This window comes from Pholis gunnellus (assembly GCF_910591455.1).
Source record: "Pholis gunnellus genome assembly, chromosome: 3".
Lineage (NCBI taxonomy): Eukaryota > Metazoa > Chordata > Actinopteri > Perciformes > Pholidae > Pholis > Pholis gunnellus.
In genome coordinates this window covers 6,742,185-6,765,288 of record NC_136529.1, presented here as the reverse complement: position 1 = coordinate 6,765,288, position 23,104 = coordinate 6,742,185, and the positions used below count along the sequence as shown (strand labels likewise).

General features: G+C 43.6%; 1 protein-coding gene across 1 annotated transcript in view; it reads right to left on the bottom strand.

Moving 5' to 3' along the window:
* Positions 1–22,500, bottom strand: part of LOC306715762 (plexin-A2-like) — a gene marked incomplete at both ends in the record, with an annotated part of 60,618 nt that extends 38,118 nt beyond the window's left edge. The window contains 3 exons of the mRNA XM_079186230.1: positions 5,247–5,381; positions 17,868–18,050; positions 21,277–22,500. Of these exons, the coding sequence (XP_079042356.1) occupies positions 5,247–5,381; positions 17,868–18,050; positions 21,277–22,500 (1,542 nt within the window). The remainder of the gene's footprint in view (positions 1–5,246; positions 5,382–17,867; positions 18,051–21,276) is intronic.
* Between the last annotated feature and the right edge of the window lie 604 nt (positions 22,501–23,104).

Genomic DNA, 23,104 nt, shown 5'->3' with positions numbered 1-23,104 from the left:
AATATGACATAAAATAATATGATACTTGTATTCTGTTTGAAAGTACAGTTTACAGTAAAAATAGAAATTAATCTGACAAAAAAAAAGAAATGGTGTGTAAGTGGCTGCCTTTAGTGTGATACAAGGGCGCCATGGATTGGAAATAATGTCGACGAAGGCATTCAACCAAAACATCCTGATGAAATAATAAGCAGGAGAGACCGAATCCCATTTCATCATGTCAATTTTGCAACATATGGAAGCCTCATCACTGCTCACACTGTAGAGTTTCTCTGAGGAAAACCACTCGTTTTTTTCTACTTCCTGCTGCTGACACAAACATGCAGCGCTGTGGTTTTTGCCTCCAGATATTTTGTTCCTCAGATGCCAGAAAGTGCATAAAATGACACCACACAACTTTTCTTTGAAACATTTGATAAAGGATGTTATTGCGCTACTATAGCATGCCAGCTTGTGGACCTCTGCTATAGTAATATAGCATATATATAGATATATATATATATATATATATATATATCTATATATACATATACTTGATAATGTTTTGTTCATTTTGCACGAAAGTGCTAAATTAAATGTCAAAATGATTCTGACAAGAGCATACAAAAATATGCTTTACCATGCTGTTATTTCACATAATAAAGTCATATTTGTTTATTGAACTTGCAAAATCATGATATATAAATATCATTATCATGATATGAAATCTCCCAGTCCACATTATAAGTTCATGCTGCTATTTCCACACACGGGAGCACACACAAGCAACAAGACGTAGTCAAACTGACAGACGGACAACCACGCACTGTACTACTGCTGCAACCGCAATGTGTGCATGTCTGGCAAAGCATGAGCTCTCCATGACGGCCAGCACCAGCCCTGCACTCAGCTGCATGCTTGTGCATTTTATACTTTATAATTATTCAAGGTCTGGACGTATGATGCAAGCAATTTCCTGATGTAAGCAATCACAAATGAAGAGTGGATTATGGATTAGAGTGTCTCCGGTGCTCCTGATAGCATAAGTGGGTGCTCTCTCAGGTCTGTGTTGGCAAAATGGATTATCTGCTGCTCCCAATGAAATAACTTTCTCTTTTTTTCCAGCGGTTCAGAACCCAAAGGTGCATTCCATTAGCAAAATGATTTTGCAGCACAGGAGGGGCTGAGTTTCTAAGTCCATATCCACAGTGGGAATAATCCATGAATTGTTGTGGATGGGAACTCGTCTAAAATAACAAAGTTGGTCTGTGGTCGTTAGGAAGCATGACCTTTCCAAAGGGAGAGCTATGGATCGTCTGCCTTCTGCTGCCCCGCTAAGAATCAGATGTGAAGCTCTCGCTGTACATAAGAGTTGATGTTTAATGGAACTGACCTGAGCAGGAACGCACTGTGTTGAATCCAAATAAGATCAAAAGACATGACCTTAGGTTTTATGTTGACAAGGTCTAAAAAGCGCAGCAGCTCAGCATGTGAATTAGAACCGGTCACATTGTATAGTTAAACACGTTGACTTAAAAATGATAGAGAGTATGGATAGTTGAGAGACTGCCTTCACATGGCTCTCAACATGGCGACGGCTAGAAGCTAACGGTGCTAGCAGCATGAACAGCGCTGACAGAGCTAATGGTGTTAACTTGGGGGGGGGGATCATTTCTCCAGGTGAAACTGCAAACTGCAAACTTAAAGCAAACACAGAAAACCAATGACAACCCTCCGCTCCCAAGAAGGTGAGAGATCTCAGTCTGGCTGCCTATTGAATGATCATCAGCGTTGTGTCCTGGGTCAGATGATAACGTCCACTTTTCCGGCTCTGGGAATTAAAAAATCCTCATCTTTTCATAACATCTGGGATGACCTCACACACTAATGCTCGATCTTATCATCTTATCAGCTCACTTGCTTTAACATTTTCATCCGGATTTACTGGAACTTTACAAATGCTGTCAGATGACCATGCAGGCTTTTAGACCTCTGCACTACAGTTATCCTATTCATTCTGGCTCTGGAAAATCCACAGCCATCTCTAGATACTTACGGTCAAGGAGTTATCTGGTCATATCTAGGATTTTGCGTTTTTAGGATACAGCAAGTTTGTCTTTGTTGTCTTTTTGTTTTTCCATCATTGGTGTAGAGCAAGTAGCTTCACTTTATTGCAGATCGCCTTTAACTTTCTCAAAGCCTGTTAAGCGCTCATGCTGTACATCAAACACAAATTGGTGTGAAGCTGATCTTATCGATATTTATTGTCACAGTAAACTACCAGGACACACCTCCCGACAACCAGCGTTAAATAACACCTAAACAACATCTGCTGGGAGTTCATCAAAACTAGTTAGCAGGCGAGCAGATACGTTGAAATAGTGCTGATAAATGGTTGTAATGTCCATTATCTGTAATGCAGTGGAACCCGCTTATAGTGAGCAAAATTACAGTTATCAACCGTGACGCTTATGGATGAAAAAACTTGGGACAGAATTATTCCTTTACAAATGCTGTTTAAATCATTTGCTTATCAAGTCGTCCGCCTACAGGGTTCTTTTTGGGTCTTTTTCATACATGACAACACATGGAAACTGTTTTAAATCTACAGTAATTCTTTGTTATTTTCCTCTACTCCCATGATACTTCGCCTCGTGGTAACCTGTCTGATTCTGGACCAGAGCACGAGTGATTTTCTTTCAACGAGAAACGTAGTCACCTTGAAGTTTATGACAAACCGCCAAAAACGGGCAAAAGAGATGCAGCGGTGAAACTTGGTGCCAGGCTACCTTGTCATGGCTGCCAGTGATGGAGACAGAAAACAAATGCCAACAGGGAAAAGCGCCTGTTGTTGAAGCTGTACTGTAATTTGAAACAGTCAGTAAAATTCAGTAAATCCCTTTCATTACTTTATATTGATGTAATACATGTACAAATGTCAATTAGATGGTAATCTGCATGAGGAATAAAGAAAACAGATCATCCGCGTAGAGCAATCAATTTGACCCGGACAGACATGATCCCTATAAAAGATTTACACTGTACAGTGTAAACTTCACTGAACCTAATTAATCATATAACTTCCAGTTAAAAATCCATTAAAATTGAGCACATTTGGAACAGTACTGATGGTGTTGGTAGACGGTGAGCTTGTCTGATCTGAGCTGTGGGGGTGTGTCAGATTATTTTTGAAATAGTTGGGAAGTACTGCTGTAGAGACAGAGAGACAGACAGACAGACAGACAGAGGTGGAGAGAAACAAAGAAGTGGATGGGTGCATTAATTTAACATTTTAGAGAGTGGCAGTTTGGGAGATTGCCCTGGAAAAACCCTGCAGCAGTTTCCCCTCTTCTCGACGGTTTAAAGCCTTCGCCATCATTTCACAGACAGACGAGTGACATTCAGCGAGGTGAATGTGTGTTTGGATACCAAGCATTTCTATTCTTAGAAATGATCAAACTAAAGGCACGCAGTGAGGAAGAAAGATTAACTGCTGGGAAGAGTTATTTTCTTTTTTCATATCAATAATGGATCCCAAATTATGCTTTGCGGACACAGACACAAGCACGCACATCCACACACACACACACACTGATTCCCGCTTTTCTCTCCTGACTCTTCATCATCATGCTAACCCTGCGTGTTTCACTCGGCAGGAGACGGAGAGGCTCATTGTTATTCCACGAGGGTCGGCTGATCTCAGCCAAATCTGCCTGTGCCTCGCTCCTCATTCCACATCATTCCTGTATTGTTTGGCTCCCAGGAATCAGAAAACCTCTCATCCCCGGGATCTACTAGAAATGTGGGAAATCTGTGCCCTCCCTCTGGGGGATTCCTCACCCGAGCAGGGGGGAAATCGGAAGGGAAAAAGCTGAGCAAAGACGGAGAGGAAGACAGAGAGAGGAAGGCCTCGCTCTGCTCCAGAGCTCCTCGGGGCTACAGAGCCAAAGCTGTTCTAATATTGAGAGAAAGCGCGTGGCCGAGCCGCGTTTGGTAGTAGCACGGTTTTTATGTGTCACTGGAGGCGGAGTGAAGAGAGTGGCCGGCCATCTCCTTGAAGGAAGCATGCGTCTCTCCTTGAAAGACCCGAGCTCATCAATAAGTGATGCTCTGTCTCTTCCAGTCCATCAGACAGAAGGAGGAGCTGCCACCATTTGTTTTAGAAGACGGCGCCCAACGCAATACTGTCTCTCTCTCTCGCTTGTTTTGTTTAACTCAATGCTTTTTATAGTTTTTCTGGACTGTTTTTTCAAGATTCTCAGAAAAGAGTGAAAAGAAATAACACACAGAACTGCAATTGTACCGATGCCCTTTGCCTGTCTGTCCTGTGACTCCGGCTCGATGCATTCCAGCAGTCAGAAGACAACTGAGAGCAGTGATCGGGGCTTTTTTTTTTGCTTTTTTTTTGGGGCCGCACTGACACCTAATCCCATTTCACAGTGCCATGCAGCTGCGCCAAAATAATCACTTGATGGGAGTTGAAAGTGATTACCACTGTTCACTCTTATCTGCAATGAGTGCAGAGAATATCGTCCAACAACAACAACGACTGTTCGCCTCTGTGATGCCGGGCCAAGTGAGGAGCAGGCAAAGGGGGGGTGGGGGGGCTATACAGCCACACAGAAAAAAGAAGAAGCCGCTAATGGTTTTCTGTGGGATGTGTGTGTGTGTGTGTCATGTACAAAAGATGCATGCACTGTAAGGCGATTCGCGTGGATAAGCAATTAGAACAGCGGCCCGTCTCCTTACACACACACACTGCACATTTAACAATCCCCTCAGCTTGTGAATGTTTGGAAGATGCCACATTGGATTTTGGGGATAATCATCTGGTTGGATTCCAAATAAATAGCATTACTTTATCATTCAACATGAATTAATGTTTTTGTTTTAAAACTGTTTTACTGCTAATTCCCGAGCTGAACAGAACAATAAGGCTAACTGAATTGCTGGTATCTTTTTCCAATTCAACTGAATCCAATATATTTTTTCAAGAGTTTTCTCCCTAAAAACACCTGTTAATATTATTAGTTATATTATTGTTAGTTTGTACAATTTTCAATTTCTATTTTTTATGTGAAGTAAAACTACTAAAGCCACAGTCTCTCACTCAAGGACACGTCAGCATTGTGAACGCTCGCTGTCACGGGGGCCACGAACTCGCGGGCTTCCAGCTGAAGGACGGCCTCGCTGCTCGCTGCATCACCCTGCCGCTGAGCGTTTTCCCCCCACGACAACAGCAGCAAAATGAGGGGGCGTTTCCTCACCTGATTGTCAGACATGACATAGAGAAAGTTCCTGTCCAGGGAGAAGGCCATATCCCGGAGGATGGGGCTGCTATCCTTCATCACGGTCACTGTCTCGTACAGCACTCCTCCCACCAGAGGACCGTCCACTCTGATCTGCAGAGGCACAGACAAATACAGAGAGGACACAGTGATTCAATGGTTACTGTACTTTTGTAGAGCGATATGAGTTGTCTATGTGAGCTCCCACTGTCCCACTGTGGTTTAAACATCAGCTTTAAATGAAAAGAGATGAACAGCACGCTCTCAGTTTGATGACCACCCCATTTCAAAATGGTGATGAAACTTTTAAAGAACCACGACTTTCTTCACATTGGGTGATTGTTCCCTAACATTTCAAAAATGTCTATTAACGTGCGTTAATCTATTTCTCCAGATTCACAACATGTCCTCTTGTACATTTATATTTTGTTCTTTGACAAATAGACGTGTGTCGTAATCAGTTGTAAACTCTTTTCTAGCGATCAGTTTGAACTTAACTCACTTACAGAGAAGCTGTTTGCGTGAAATGACAGCCTGTTCATTTGTGCAGGAGTGAGAAGTGCTCTGAAGTAAATCACTGAAAATGTGCCAATTCTTTCATGGAAGCCACACTTCACAGACTGATTGTAAGCACTATACTGCGATCTCTTCATTATTCATTCATGTCACCTGGAAATGGTGTGCGCATTGTAAAGTTTAGACTGAGAGGAGTACACAGAAAACATCTGCTGCTACTCATTCACTTGTCCACCCCCGAGGTTACAGCCGCGATGCAGCGAGACTTAAACATAAACGTGCTCACTGAGCTCGGCCTTAATTTGACTTTGGAATGACTTTGAGGCAGAAATCTTTTGGGGCTTATTAAATGCCAGCATGGAGAACAAATGCCCACCGGTGACGGGTTCTCGATTCTCTTCTCCCACCTCTGCCTACAGACAAGAAGTGCTGTTGCAGTGAAGCCAACGAAATAAGCAGGGCGGTCTTTGTAATGAGTGGCTCCCTGGCCAAAGGCAGCTGTGTGAGGATGTGAAACTGTTTGTAAAGATGTAAAGTGGTGAGTAAGCTGGAAACCCCTTTATTATTGCTGATAAAATCTACCCGTTAGTCACCACACACTGAAAAGAGTTTTATCTTTTCATCTTCTTACTACAAATACAAACCTCTTTCTTTGTCTGCTTCAAATTGCATAACCATCGCCAAATGTGTTTTGCACCACAAAAAGAGAAGGCAGAGCTCCTTAAATGTTTTACTTCACAGAAATACCTTCATTTGCACTCATAAATCCCATCTGTCATCATTGGTGCAACGATGTGAATTGCATCACACAGTAACAATAACGTGACACTTGAAATATAAGTCAGAAATGTGAAATGAGAGAGAAAAGTCTGAAAGTGAGAGGTGTGTGTGTGTGGGGGGGGGGGAGATCCTCATTAGCTATGCAAACCCAGGTTGAAGCCCTATTTAAATTCCAGGGAGATCAGATCATTAACCATGTGATGCAATTACAGTAAAGCTGAATTAATTTCTCAATCATAATAATTGAAATATACGCAAGATAATGAGGAATTGGAGCAGAGAATTGTGGGAGTGTTACGAAACGTCTGCAGTGTGATTTATGTCAGTCTTGCCTGTGTGCGTCCCCGACGCGTGGACTCAGGCGACCTCGCCACCCGAATCAAATTTGACTGCATAAGAGTTTGAATGCGTGCCAGGCCTAGCTAGCGCACATGGTGGCAGAGCCTCAGCAGTCTCTCAATGGGGACAGTCAATCAATACAAACTGATTACATGATTGGATCCCCTGGGCACAAAAACTTCATCAATCAATCACGCCTCCACCTTCCAGGCAGCTGTGCCTCTCCAACCGTCAGCTCCGCCAGCCAAGAATGAAGAAAGGAGGGAGAAAATATGCGTAAACCCATGTGTGTGTGTGTGTGTGTGTGTGTGTGTGTGTGTGTGTGTGTGTAGGTGTGTGTGTGTGTGTGTGTGTGTGTGTGTGTGTATGTGGAAGGGAGAGTACATACTGGGGGGTACTGGGAGTGTGGGGCGTCATCCTCTGCATACAAAAACACCAAAGTAATGAGCGCAATAGTGACACGATATCGTCTGTTGATTCCAGATCACAAGAGGAGGCTGTGTCTCTCGCCGGTTATTACCTCGACACAACGTGCACGATCCTGTCCTTTTAAAATGGTTATTTCATACACAGATGTATCTCTGAGCTGAGCTTCTTTCTCTCTCTCTCGCTCATTGTCTGGTTCCTTTCTCTTGCCCTGTCTTCTCTTCCTCCTCCTCCATTTCCTATTCCTCCTCTCCCTTACACTACTACTGTCCCACGCAGTAATGGAGCCAGTTTGCATTATTGTTTCCCACACTCCTCATTTCATAAAGAGCACAGATAGAAACCAGAGCATGTCAGCTTTTTTTGTGGTGAAACCAACAACAACAAAAATGAGTCTAGAGAAGCACAGATACTGAGCCATGTGTGTTTTTAGTTGAGGATGGCGAGGTTGACTGAGGGCTGAGCTCAGACAAGCCCTGACCCATCGTGACCGATCCGTGGTGTTTGATTTCAGCGGATTTAAAAGTGTTTTTTTTATCGTTTAAAACAGAGCTGACCAGACAGAAGCCCTCTGGGAGTACAACAGGTCCTCAATCTCTCCTTAAGCCCCACAGCTCGCTAATGAGAGTACGGCGGGTTTAATTGGTTTTATAATGAGCCTGCTTGTAGGAAATGGCACACAAAGTTACACGCACGCGCTCATCTACACACACAGGCGCGCAAACAAAGACGCACACTTACGCTCGCGTATACAAACACGCTGCGCACGCTCTTTCGCAGGGCGCTCTCATTAAATCTGCTGCTGTAAATTCTGTGCATGATCACTTGTTGGATCAATACACCATCTCATGGATTATTGCGTATCAGGAACACACACACAAATTGCGGCAATCCATGTCGTGTCAAATTAGGCCCTGTTTCTGCTTGTCAACAGAAGAATCCATGAATGAAAACGCGTGGATGAATCCCTATTCATGACGACAGCGAGACAAGAAGGCCACTCGCGCCGCTCCCTCACCCACAGATCAATCGGTGAGCAGGGATCAGATACAAGCCGCAAAAGTTTAGTGCGCCTTCTGTTTGCTCTTGTGTGTAGAGATCATCTGCCACTGACCGTGTGAGCGCTTTCATGGTTAAACTTAAGTATCTAGCAAGAACGCTTCTTGGTTATTGTATATTTTAAAAAAGCAATCCGATCCGCCTGAGATACAGGAAGTGGCTACGTGTAAGTGGGCTCTCATTTAAGTAGGACATTGCCTTAAGGTTGGTAAGAATGACTACATATTTCCCAAAAACCTCAGCAACCCTCCTTTTAAGATTCAGGCAGATTCCCCTTGTGTGGTCCATGTCATGTAACAGAAGAACTGAACTGATTTGCCATTAATACCACATGTTCCTCTGACCTCGGTGAGCTCCTTCATTTCATTTTCTCTTCCCAGCGTCTCACAGCTGACGAGGATATATATTTAACCCATGAATAACATTTAAGCCAATAGCAGCAGTATCCTTCCTTTCTGCTGAAATTCCCTTCGCAGAACCTGCGATGGATATAAACAACCCGGCTTAGTATGGCTTCCACAAACAGATATGCAACATGAGCCCATGCGCTCTGAACGAAAACAGCCGCCCTTTTGCCGGGGCCCGGGTTTTGCATCATAAATGCTCGGCTGCACGAGCCAAAGAAAACAAAAGAAAAACAACTGTCACTTGGCTTAACTCAGGTTGGCTCCGTTGTAAAGCTGCCGTGAGCAACACACACTCACCCCAACGTCTCTCCTGTGTGTAGTTACATGTGGGGTTGATTTTTGAGATCCATTTCAGACGATGGTTTTATTCGTGCTGAGAGGAAGTACACATGTAAATGTCTCTGAGCCCCTGCTTTTCCGCTGCAGACGGGGGAAACCTTGTAAAGCAGATGATTGCTATGTTTATGTGGTAACTGCTGTCCAATCTAAAAAAAATAAAAGTGTGTCCATATGTGGCCTCTCAGTCCAACCTAAACATGTGGATGATGACCCAGAAGGCAGGGAGCTCTCTGTTGAACCGATCATTCCCAATCTGCCACTCTGACAAGGTTTCATCCGTCCCTGAAGGCCGACTTGAACCAAACACCAAGATGTTGGTTCATTTAATCTACAAACAAACTTGTCTTGCTCGGCCTTTACGTGACATTTAGCTGGAAATCAGTGATTCATCCTTCAAAACATCTGATTTAATGTTCATTCAAAACCACCGTAAATAAGTAACAGTAAATAAGTCACAATTTGGCAGGAAACCACTGAAAAATCTTCCATTACAGTGGGACAGAGGGGGCACAGAGTGAAAATACACGCAAGACTAGATCTAAATGTAGATGTATACAGACTGTGAGACAGATTTTGGCACCGACTTGACTCAATATTGTGACACGGGCCATGCAGCGACATAAGGGCCAGACAACTGGCCACCTTTTAAGGTTGAGTGGCCGTGCATATGGTCTGATGGAGGATGACAGGATGGAGGAGCGCGGGGCATTGATTAGTCCATATAACCATCACGGCTCTGTGAATGCTAATGAGATGGAGCTCGGGGTAGAGCTGGACGCGGCGGCTAATGAAAACGAAGAGCGTTCGGGGGGAGAGGAGGGGTCACTGAGGTGGAGACGTGTATTACGGGGCAGGACTAACCATTCAGCCGTCACATTAACTACAGTCACAAAGAGAGGCGTATTGATCCCGGCCACTAGATGCGCTGTATGTACCCAAACCTAAACGCGATTACCAACTGGGTTGGAAGGAGAGGTCATGGCATGTGCGTGTGTGTTTTTTTAAGGGTTATTGTTAAAAGCCTTCCAGTTGCAGCGGCCGTTATTTTCAGTTTCAGCCTCAACCTTCAGCTGCATGGCGTGCTCCCAAGTCTTCATACCACAAGTTCTACAAACTTAACCACAGTCTCCTCTCAGTCTCCGCGTGTTCACATCTTGTTCTCTCTCCTTGAGGACACGGTTTCCTGTTCTCTCTTTCCTGTCCTCCTCCGTACGCCCCCGGACCCTCCAATCATTCCCATTGTTTGCAGGGTTCCCAGCAACAAAAAGCAGAGGGAGGGGGACAGTGGAACAATTCATGGCAACCGTATGGTCTTCATTTTGCTGACCGCAATGCAGTCACAGTCCCCTTGTGTGCTGCCATTTGTGTGACTGAGCCGGAGAAAGAATGAAAGAGAGGACAGAGAGTCAGAGAGAGAGAGAGAGAGAGAGACGGAGCTGCTAAATTAAACTACAGCCAGGAACTGGCAGAGAGATAGACACCTGTCATACCTGTTGTATGTGTTATCACAAAATTGCCTGTCTTAATAGCATTTACTATTTTAGCTGCACCGAGGCATCTAATGCCGATTTGCTCTGAAGACTTTCACCCTCGGGTTCAGCTCCCTTCATGCGGTTATGAAAATCCTTTCAATTTAGCCTCAAACACACCTATTCAGCCTGCGTCCCTCCTCTGAAACTCTATTCTAATGATTTCAATCACCAGATCTCCACTTCCCGGCCCCTGTTTGGAAACCGTGACTTTGAAAAGTCCAAGTCATTTAGCCGTGCGCTGGAGAATTTCCCCACCCGGTCAACTCTCAATAAGCCATAATGAGTCCACTATTTGCACATGAGAGTATTTATTCGCGGTGAGCTTAACATTTCCAGACATTTCTAGGTGAAATACTGCCGCTGAGTAGCTGCAGCCAGTCGTTTTTCTTCTTCTTTTTTTCCAGCACCGCGCTGCACGCCCTTCATATTACAGCGTGGGCATCCTTCGAATTACATTAATCAGCTCTGAGCTAATTCTCTTACAATGATTGAACGGTGAAGGCATCAGTGGCTCACTCAGGAGTCGCGTTGAGGCAGCTGCAGGGATCGGATTTGTGAAGCTTCAGTTAAAGGACCGGTTCCTCCACGAGACCCCCGCTCCCCAGCCTGCAGAGAGTGTTGTCTAAAGCGCTTTAAACATGAAACGGTTTAATCGTAAATTAAAATAATAAACAGTTCCTCAGTGGCAGGTATGACATATGACATCATTCATTTCCCTCTGAACCGGTCATACACACGTCTTAATACACTCGCTATGTCAGGGAGGCGTCCTGTCGCACTCTGTATGCTATTGTCGTTCTTCTGAGTATTACTGTGCTCTGCAGAAACATTTCCTCCGAAAAAAATCAATTCCACTCAACACCAGTTATGTGTTTGAAGCTGCCACAGGGAAAGCATAAGTATAATGTCATTCTGCACTGTGTCTGCTGCTTACTTACTTACTTGCTAGGATACAGGAGCGTAGACACAGAACTCTGCTGTCCTCCTTCAAGTCTAATAAAGTATGAAACCTGGGGAAATGTGTTTGTAGTCTTGTAGTTTTGGGAGCTGAATGGAGCCATTTATAGACCTAAGACACATTTGACTACATTATCCACATGTTCTCGCTCCCAACTCATCAAATGTTGCTGCTTGTTCCGTGGCCCTGACCTTCAAACTATGACGCTTTAGTTCCCCATCTAGGGTCAGCTTTGGACGTGCTGGTGACGAGGTGTATAAAGAGAAACTTCCGTCTTTACAGGAAGTTAGGTTTAGGGAAAGAATCTACTTAGTTAGGGTTAGGAAAGATTGTGGTTGACATTTACTTAACTGACTAACAACTCATGTGACTGGTGACTGACGTGACAAAATAAGTCACGGGACACAAACAGCACCTGGGTGAAATTCCTGTGTTTGTTTGAGCCATCCAACACCCCTCCCATCCACCCTAAGCAGACCGTCGAACACTTTTTAAAACGTCAGTTGCTAGGACAGTCTGAAGCATAATTTATGCTTGACGCATCCGCGAGGGTCGCGGCCCCTTCACGGGGGTTCCATGTACCGGGTTTTCACCTGTCCGTGCAAATCCAATCCCGTGGATTCGGCGTCAAAGATCGAGCCTTGTCGAGCTTGCTCACATTTGTTTTGCAGCATCACCTGAGCAGAGCCACGCTAACCAACTCATTATTGTTGCAACAAAAGGTTGCAACCTAGATGTGACTGTACTGACTGAAATGCTAATCTTGCGCCCACTAGCATTTTGCTAACAAGTGGAGACTGTGCCACTGAAAGTTGCATCTATCAACGCCTCCTGCTTTGAGACCTAAATAGAAACAAGGATCAGTGAGGGATAATGGCTTTTACCTGGATTCACCTCATTAGCGAACGTCATGCAAAGTGTAAAAGCCGCTTTTTGTTTTCGGCACAGTTCCCCTCAGGGTCATATCACTCAGCTAAAATCAACCACCCAACTGTGGCAGGTGATGATAGAAACGTCCTGTTGTATATCTGGACTATTGAGAGACAGTGACGGACTCATCCATATGCTGCACGGAGCCCGGATGGTGAGACTGACGGCTATCCCTGTGACCTTTCACCCCGGTTACTCCGCTTCCTGTGGCAGGCTTGACCTTTGCAATGGCCCTGCTGCCGGAGAGATCCGCTGATGCCATTTATTGTCATGCCCCATTTCCACTCAGCCTGTCCATTTGGGGGTGATGGAATAGGACTCGCGAGGTGACCCCGTGCTCCTCGGAGGCTCCTGGGAGTCTGAATCATGGCTGTTCATTCTGTCAGTGTAATGACAATCTCTGGCCTTTAGACGCTCTGCACTTGAAGCGCTAATGATGGATTCCTAGTGCTCCTAACCCAAACTCACTTCCTGAACACATGCAAAACCTCGTTTTTTTTTCTTGGTCTACCTTCTCCTTCTTCCCAAATCTCTTTCTTTTTCTCACTTTATGTTTCAGTCTTCTTATGTCTGTCTCTGTTGTTTCTCTCTTTCTTCCCTTTGCCAGTTTTTGTCTCCCATTGTCTGCCTCTGTTTTATTTTTCTCTCTCTCTCTCTCTTTCTGTCAGGCTATCTTGTTTTTTGTTTGTCCCCGATGGCTCATCCAATGAAAGAGCTGCAGTGATGCTATCTGTGCTCCCAGTCTGGACCTGTGTGTGTGTGTGTGTGTGTGTGTGTGTGTGTGTTTGTCTGTGTGTGTCAGACAGATTGCTCCTCATAAGACTGAGGCCTCCAGGCTAATGTCACAACAGTCCTCTCACACATTTCCTCAGTCAGCTGCATGCCTTAACAACTGCGCAGTAAGCAGAGCCCACGGGTGCTACCAAGTCAATCCGGCTCGATCAAAGAATGAGCCTTATAGGAGCTTCATGATAATATATCATTACAGTGTGCATTCGAAATGAAACATGACGGACAATGAGCTAAATCAACTTCATGAACCTCTCAGAAAGAGGTCATCTTATGTCTGTGGGCTTGGTGTAAAGATCCTACTGTGGTGGGGGGAAAAATCGCTTGGAAAGATCTGTGTGGATGATGCATTCCTGTAGAATGCCTTTTTTCTGTACATCTGAAGCGTATTTGTGTTTGCTTGCCTACCTTATCATGCCAAAGTGGTTACTCTGTGGCTTTCAAACCTACCTCGATATGTCATAGTTCGGTATGCCACAGGCCATTAAGGGGTCAGCATGTTTAAACAAAGTGCTTGTCAGGTTGTTGAACAGCATCTGGAACCCCTTCCAAAAACCTTTTTTTTTTAAAGACTATGCCTGTAACAACCAGAAGTTTAACTGACACGTTTTGCTGTACATTGGTGGAAGAACAATATTTGTAACTTTATTTTAACCGACAATCCTGTCCGCTTCACGCCGCGATTGGCCATGTGTGTGGAGTTGAGAAAGCAGTCTAGTTGAAATGATTAGTCGATAATAAATAAATACATTTGCTTCTGTTATAATGATTTAATTGATAGTAGATTGATGGATAGTTGCTAAGATTTTATAAACACATTTTGGGGCAGATTCTTTCACTATTTTCTGACCTTTTATAGCCATATTGATTAGTCAATTAAGAAAATAATTGGCAGATGAATCATTAATGAAGTCTGAAGAAGAGCATTATTTCGAAACGTCACTAGTGAATGTGCTAATAAATTGCACTTAAGATAGCGACAGTGTTTGGACCTTTATATATATATTCATTGCTGTCGTCCTTTTGGTGCAGTTTTGGGTCTTTATTGTTTGTCAGATTCAGCATTAATGAATATAATCTTCAGGTGCAGGTTTTATCGTCAGGATTTGAGCTTCTCTCTTTTTTTTCAATCTTCACTCAACTGCTTCGTTCAACACTTTGAATGCCTTTAAGGTGAGACTGAGTCTGAAAGTGCGCACCATTATCCCCATGTGAATGTATCTCGCTCCTCTCTGACAGCTCCGGTCATTTCAGAACAGCTATAAACCCATTTGGCCTCCAGACGTGGTCAGATGACGTTTGAACTAGTTCCTGTCAATCATATGCTTGTCAGTACTCTGTATTAATAATCAATCCCTTCACCTGATGATGCAAGCACGGCCGAGCAGCAGAAACCTAATACTGAAGGAATACTAAATTAAGACTTTAAAGGAGAAAGCTGGCGATATTGTATATTTGACCAAAAAGATGAACACCAACAATGCTTTGGTCAATCTCATAATGATTTCAGAATTAACCACTCTGTCTGTGGCACTCATCCTCTTTAAAACAGGTCACATGTATATTTAAAGGATAAAGCTGTCATCTCCTGAAACAGCTGGGCACATGTTTTTTTAAAATGGGAGTAAAAGGTGCATCTGTTGCGGCCTATTTTAAGCTCGTAGTGAGTATTTACAGCAGCAGCACAGTGTATGTGGGGTGACCCAGAATGAACTGCAGTGCCCATATTCATAACATGTCATCCAGGGCAGCATGGCTCACTGGTGCGTTTGGACAACAATGGAGGTGTGTGGCATAGAGGAATACGATTTATCAGGGTTAAGGCATTCAGCATTTATAGTATAAATCCTTTTTTGGTTTTAGGCTTTTTATTGGATTCGTTGACAACAAGAAAAATGTAGGATATTATACCAAACTTATCCTTTAAACAAATGAAGGATTAAGTTCGACTTTGAAACCTTGAAAACCGGAAAAAGAAACTCTCAAAACGTAAAGATAGAATTAGAAAATAACGAGGCTTTAAAAGAACAGGAACAATAATGTTGGGCTTTGAAATACAGATTAGACTTTTAGATTCAGGCGAGTAATTGGAGCCTGCTTACAAGACACAGACAAACACTTTCATGTCTAACCGTGTTAATAAATAAATGTAGAAATGACTGTCAAGTACACAGAGATAATGTTCAAAATCAGTGAAGAGGTCCTTTAAGTACTTTATACCGCTAAACACCATTAAACCAAAATCCACCAGGACAGTGATTCACTAGAGCTGCATAATTTCCTGCTGCTAATACAAAGGAATTGAGGGAACAGACAAGTGCTTCAGTTGTGGCTCAAATAGTCATGGGTGATAAATTTACATCAATCTGTCCCAGTCCACAGGCTGAAGATGTAGTGCTGCATGATTACTACACCTTTGTTCCGCTGCATAATGTCCTACATAATCACCATGATATATTAAACATAACCCGTTATGCTAATTAGTCCATTAATTGATCATATTATTGCATTAATTAGTGTTAATGGTTTAAAGATCATTATTGCATAAATGTGCCACAGCCGTGAGACACAAGAAACAGCTGTGGAAGATGAATCTCTGTGGTGTATTTCTCAAGGACGACTGATAAATGATGTAATATGGAGTTTGGAGGCAGAAACCTTTGCGAGTGATGTAAGACGTAAGATGTAATTAAAGGGACATTCTACCAATCGGTTAGTCAGTTAGTCATGGTGAGTGCAACACAGCCCAAAAAACGTTGTCTTCTGGGGGTTTTCAGAAGCTTTGTAATATTATTATTTTGTTTTTTTCAGGTTTTGTATACAGCATGTATTGCATGCAGTAACTTAGATGGTGGTCGTCATGCTTCCAGTCTCAAGAAGCCGACAGGAATACGGATACGTAAGCTAAGCAATGCACTGCTGTGGATGCCGAAAATCACACGATAACACAAACAACCCGACCGTAAAACAGCAACTCCCGTCCTCTGTGAATTAAACGTAAAGTTTTTGTCTCTGGAGTGCTGTGGCCTTTAATAAGAGAGCATAGATAACGGCTTCCATTACCCATTGAACAGGGCTGTCTAATGGCGAGGTAAAGCGATGAAAATATCTAAATGTAGCACCCACTATCAATTTATTTAGTGAGCTAAAGTACTTTTTTCTGCTGCTCCCGTCCACAGCCAATTTACCTTGTCATCAGACAGGGGTCTGAAGCCATTATATTACTTTCTTCAAAGCCACAGACTCCATTGACAAAAAAAGGAATTTTTCAAACAACCCCTCGTCATAAAATCTAAACGGAAACAACCCTTTTAATCCTTCCAAACTTCAAACACAGCTAACATTAGTTCGGCTAGTAGTGCTAGTGCTACAGTTCACATTATCTGTAACCTTATTGATTCGCTTACTTTGGTAACCGATGTCACTGCTTTTTGCTAACGGCTGAGAGGGCGTTTCCATTTGAAAAACACAGATTCGAACTCTGAGAAAGTCATGATGTCTCAATGTCATCATCAGGGTTATGTTGTCTTTAGCAAGGGCCCTTCAAATTCTTAACAGAAAGCCATGCGTTATAAATTGGGCACGGCATTCCCGAGACAGGGAAGGTTTAATAAAGAGGTGCTCCACGTTGCATTGTGGGAAATGTTGGTTCCAGTGTGTTTGGAGTTGTATTCCACAAACTAGGAAATAAAAGTCAATATATTTCTGCCTCTGCTCCATCAATTTTGATTTTTCTTTTGGTAGTCTGTCTCTCACAAGTCCCCACACTTTAAGGGAGTGCAATACTAAATTGCTAAAGTACAACTTAATTAATCAGGTTTTGTTGTCAGTCCCTCGGAATCATAATTTTGCATTAAAATTGTTTTATTTGTTTATGCCTCATTAACCTTCATACAAGACATGAAGGACACTTCAAATGATGTGTTTAAGCAAGTTAAAGTTAAATGAGTTTCACAGAGCTCTCATCATTTTTCAAAACCATCCAGTTTACATCATTTTTAGTTGGCAAGGAACATTATTCATATTAATCACAGAAATTTGTCAATTCAAGAGTTGCTATTTCTGTGCTTGGATTTGATGCTTGAGATTGCTTCAACGTGTACAGCTTCATCAATCCCATCCACACGTTTTAGCCATTTTTTGCTGATTTCCATCGATGTAGCTAGCTAGCTTTGTGGGAACATTTTCCAATTTTTAATCCCGTCTACTAAACTCTGATTGGTTGATTGTTAAGCCAACTGCTGGAAATAGCAGTCAATGTGAACAACGTCAATTTAGTTTGATTGTGAGGTCTGGGATCAGGCTACGTTTCGCATTGGTAAAAACTGAAACAGGAAGATAACTTTTAGAAGAGACAAGAGATGCCAATGGGTCATCAAATAGCATCACTTATCTGTAGATAAGTGATGCTATTTGTCATCAAGAGGATCCGGTTGTCTCTCTGTAAACAACCAGACGATCCTGTATCGGTATGCAAAAAAAAGGCAGATCAAGCCCGTATTTGCTCGACAGCTGCTGCTCTCACCTTCTTTAGCCGTCCAGTCCTGGTCCCCAGGAAGATCACACTGTGTCCGTTGTAGATGTAGGAGGTGACAGAGGTCAGCCTGTCCCTGCTCTCAGTGTACACCGTCCGGCCCGACACCAGCTGGGAACCCCCCAGGGGCTGGTTTATATCCAGGCCACAGAAGTGATCATCGATGGGAACAGGCTGCGTGGAGAGAGGGAGGGATGGAGAGGTGAGTGTTGGGGTGAAGTTCAAGAAGGCATTGAGAGTACGAAAGCAGAAAGATGGAAGGGGGGGGGGGGGGGGGGGGGGGGGTTTCAGAAGGTGTGGAGAGGACAGAGTAAGAAGAAGCGAAAGGAGGGAGGGATAGGAAAGGGGAGAGGGCGAGCGGAAAGAGGAGTGAGGATGACAGATGTGAGGAGGGGGGAGGCGGGGGTAACGAGAGAGAGGGGAGAGCGTAAGTGACTGAGATCAGTGTAGACATATACAAACACAAGAGAAGAACTCAAACTGACCTGTGGCAAGCCCCACGTGCACTATGTGCACACAGTTTTCAGGGTTAAAAATGATTACTTCAAAAGGGGCTGCCTCGTTTATCAACAGAAGACTAATTGCTGATGGCAAATGCGAAGAAACGCTGTGTATTTTGCGCCAGTTTCTGTGGTTTTGAGATCAGTTGATCTGACATCACACAAAGACGCTATACAAGAAGTGTCAGGTTTTGATTAAGCATCAAAGAGAGCCGCGTGCTACTCAGTCCTGTTACATTTACTAACACGCGCCTCAAATCTCTGTTAATTGCCTGTCACTCAGTGTATGAATCTACCTTTTTAGGGCAACTCATTTCTTATTTCACGTCCTCTGCTTCATATGCATATTAGCCCTTGCTGTTGTTTTTCTTCTATCAAGCAATGTGCCTCAGCTTTACTGAATGTGACCAGTGAAGTGAACGCAGCGTAGACAAGCTTCATATCCCACCCTATAATAAGCAGTTTTCCTTGTAGTATGCAAGCATTCAAGTCTTCTCTTTTGAAACTAAGTATTGTAAGGATATGTGAATATTTGTCATTTGTTTATTTGTTTTAACATTTGCGTTTGTTTCTATTGACTGCTTGCAACATTGCCAGTCTGATGTTCTGCTGCTGAATTTAATCGTGTCATCAGAACAATGAGATTTATCTTATCCCCTGAGGATGAATCCTGCTTGGTCGGGTGATGCCCTGACATTTCATCTAGCGACACCAGCAGGTTGACATTTGTGCTTTTAGGTGAAAAGTCTCAACAGCTTTTGGATGGATTGCCATGAAATTTGACACGGACATTCATCAGGTTGAATTGTTGTTCCAAGTAAATACCTTCAGTTTTTTTTTTCCATCAACCTCACCTTTATGTTTAGTGCAAATCATCAGCTGTTAGCATGCGAACACTTTAAACTAAGACAGTGAGCTTGACGCACATTATGCCTGCTTTTCTTAGAGTCTAAGATTGACAGTGACAAGCAAAAAGTGTCAGTGAATTAGCAGAATAAAACCATATTGGTCTTTTAATTTTAATTTAAGGTTAATCAGATACTGGATGACACAAAAGTGCAACAACATCAAGTGGTTGAAACTTACTGTTGAACAGAGGCTGAGAGATCAGGTGCTAAAGTGGCTAATTGAGGTAAGAAGTATGACATTGTTATGCAGAATTGAAACAAGAGTCTAGATTGGTGAAGTATCTCTTGTATGAAAGCCAAAAGTACAGCCAGACTTTTTGTAACTTTAGAGTGAACAACACCAGAATTCCTAAAGTTATTGAAAGACATAACAAGTTGGATAGAAACCAGAGGGGAGCTTGGGAGACGAGTATTATATTTAGTTTGAATGTAAGAATATAATCATAATGAATTATTAGAGATAGTTATTCGCTTAAGTATATCTGTGTTTAAATTAACATTGTTATGACAATCAGATAAGCCGGAAAAGTTATTTGTAAACTGGGTGCCTTTTTTAAAGAATGCCCTTAAGTAACATTCGTTGTACTTTAGCCATGCCATGTGCCATCGTTTTGTCATTATTGTACATGTGATCATAGTCCTGGACTCAATGGATTGTCAATGGAATGAAAGTGTATCGGCATCAAAAAGCTGCATCAGTGCATCTCTAGACGCACTTGGCTTTTGATCTTTCACTGAATGATTAATCATACAACCATAGAAACACGGTATCTAATGACTTCTTAACAAAGCTGAACCACCGCGTTTCATTTACAGTCTATTTTAGATATAAAGCCCTTTGGTTAACGGCGCAGTGAGAGTTAATTATTGTATTATTATGTGTCTCTGTCGTCCCTCAGTTGCTTTTATGAATAATCTTAATTGTTTGATGGCATTGTGGAATTAAAGTACATGTTTTGAACGACCAGAACATTGGCTGCGATGAATGTCATTGTTTTTATGGTCTGCTTTCAACTTGTTTCCATGAAAGCCACTCATTATGCAGAATTATAACTTTCACAAAAGAAACCAACTTGGACATTCGCAAGAAAGCCCTTTTCTCGAGATCAAGAACGGGTCTCCGAGGGTTCAAATACTGCTGACAGCGACAAGAGTAGAAGGAAGGGGTTGAAAGGGGGGAAAGAGGGGGAGAGAAAGGGGAGGAGAAGAAGGAGGGAGTCAGTGCCCAAACCCCTGAATGAAATCAAAGCTCCATACAAAACTGCTCTGATTAGCGTTGTGGAATTAATCTCCTCCAGCTCTTCTGCTCTCGCGGGATCCTGAAAACCTGAATGGTGTCTTCAGCACAGCTCTGGCTGCCTGCCTGACAGCTATTTAGGCTTCAATCATGGTTGTGGATTATGAAAGAGACAACTTTCAGCAAAATCTATATCAAAGCTGCTCACCGCTGTGCAAGTTTCACAGTTGGTCTAAACATGTGAGTCCATCCAAAAGCTGTTGAGACTTTTCACCTAAAAGCACAAATGTCAACCTGCTGGTCTTCGTAAAATTGCATTCTCATCCAACAAAACTGTATCGTCAATTATTTTTTCAAAGGAACGTATTTTCTCCCGGGTTACGTTTGTTTTTGACGTATCACAAATACGTTTCTAGCCTCGTTCTGTGGAAGGGAGAATGGGGAAGTCGAACACACACTGGACTTTCACCCAGGACACTACTGTTCCTGTCCCATGTGGAATCAAATTTTCAATTAAATCAGAAATTTAAATAACGTGACAAATTATTATTTGAAGCCAAATCGTGTTTTACTCAACATAAACAAGGCGTTTTGTTGTGTTTTACTTTTTCAATTTACAGCGTCAACCAAAACTGCAACCGCAAACTGGAAGAAAACACGTTTCCCCCGAAACATATTTGAGAGTGCAGTTTAGTTGTAGTGGAACATCATTTTAGGGTTAGTTGTAAAAGGCAAAACTCAAAGGGTCCACCTACCGCCTTGGTGCACTGCACGTCTTTTCCCAGCAGCCAGTGCAGCTCCAGGTTTCCCTCACCCTGGTAGCAGGACTGCAGCCGCTCCTTGATGCGCGTGTTGATATCTTGGATGGTGAAGACGCAGAGAGCGGAGTGATCAGGAGGGTCGTGGCACTGCTTCTGTCCCTTGGAGAACACGGCAAAGAGCACGTCCTCCTGGGCGCTGATGTTGAGCGACTTTGCCAGAACCCTGCCGGCCTTGGACAGGTAAGCCGCCTGCAGCAGACGGTACTCTTCGCCTTTTTGCACGCACCCCACAGGAAGCGACACGTACGAGTGGAACTTCTTGTCGCCTTTGCAGAGGCGGATGATGCGAGACGTGTAGAACAGGTCGCCGGGGGACCCGCCGGCGGGCATCCCGTTCTCCGGCGTCTCCGGTTGGACGGTCAGGAAATAAACGAAGCTGCCGCTGGCGAAGCCGTAGATGTAGTAGATGTCAAAGTGTGGGACAAGAGCGAGTGTGTCCGAGGGGATTTTAATGAGAGAGGAAACAAAGTCGGTGTGAAGCTCGTAGTCCAGCATGGCAGAGGATTCTGGGTCGCGAGGCAGCTTGCGGCTGGAGATAGTTGGGAAGTAGTCCTGCTTGCCACCGACGGCCGTGCCGATGTAGAGGGTGGCATCCTGACCCTGCGAGGGCACAACAACCCCGTACATCGTCCCCGTCTGGTTGTCACTGGACAGGTAGTGTTCCTTCTTGTGCGTGGGCTCCACGAGGATGAACAAGTCATCCAGCCTCATCAACTTGCAGACGCCCTGGTAGAGACTCCCGCAGGCCAGCAGCCGGTTGTGCGAGTAGTCGATGAGCAACAGTTTGTTAACGTTGTCAGTAGAGGCAAGAGGCTCAGAACAGGGCTGGACAATCAGCGGAGGGTAACACGCTTTGTTGTCGTACTCTGGCCCCGTATCGTGGGACACCAGGAGGGTGAGGTTAGCTGACAACTTGTAGATTCGGTTGACAGCTCCGATGTACAGGGCGCCAGTAGACTGATGCACAGTCAGGTGGTTCAGCGACCACTCCCTTCTCTCTGATTGGAAGGTGTTCAGAGTCTGTCCAGCAGTCGTCCTGTGATTCATAGAGATTAGAGTCAATAGCCACAGTGCCAGGGGCCATGACATGACCTTTGGAGGACGGTGACCTTTAGTGAGGCCGCAGTAAGTCCATCGTTTATCCAAGCACGTTCCCATCCCCACGTGGTTCCGAAAAAAAACAAATACAGAGGTCAGATAAAACACCTGGGGTTGTGTGCTGAAGTGCGGTCTGGTCCTTTCAAGCGATCTTCACATCATTCTGAAAGAGAAAATAAAGACATTTGTTTTAAACTCGAAAAATCCTTGATTGTTTTGAGAGTGGAAAAACGGCTTTCAGGGTATCATTAGATACTCCACGAACCTAGACATATATGAGCTTGTTTTCTCCTCGATCTCTGCTTAGTAAGACAAATGAGACATCAAAGAAACAAGTAATCATTTGCTCAAACTGTCTGCCCATATTTACTAGCCCGAGAGATGTTCCAATATTCCCCCTATACAACAGGGGGGCTCATTATATCCGCCTGTCTGTAAGAGAGAACTAACCGTGGCCCATTGTTTGAACAAAGCAACGACACGCCGTAGCTGTGCATTCCCTCTGTTTGGCTGGCTAATTTAATGATCCAAATGCATTAATTATGTGTCCATATTTTGGGCTCCCTGTTTTCCTTTCTCCCCTCTGCCTTGTTCGTTTAAATGGTTGAATCCAGGAGGAATTAATCACTCTCCACCACGGCCGACATTCCTAAATTAATCAGGC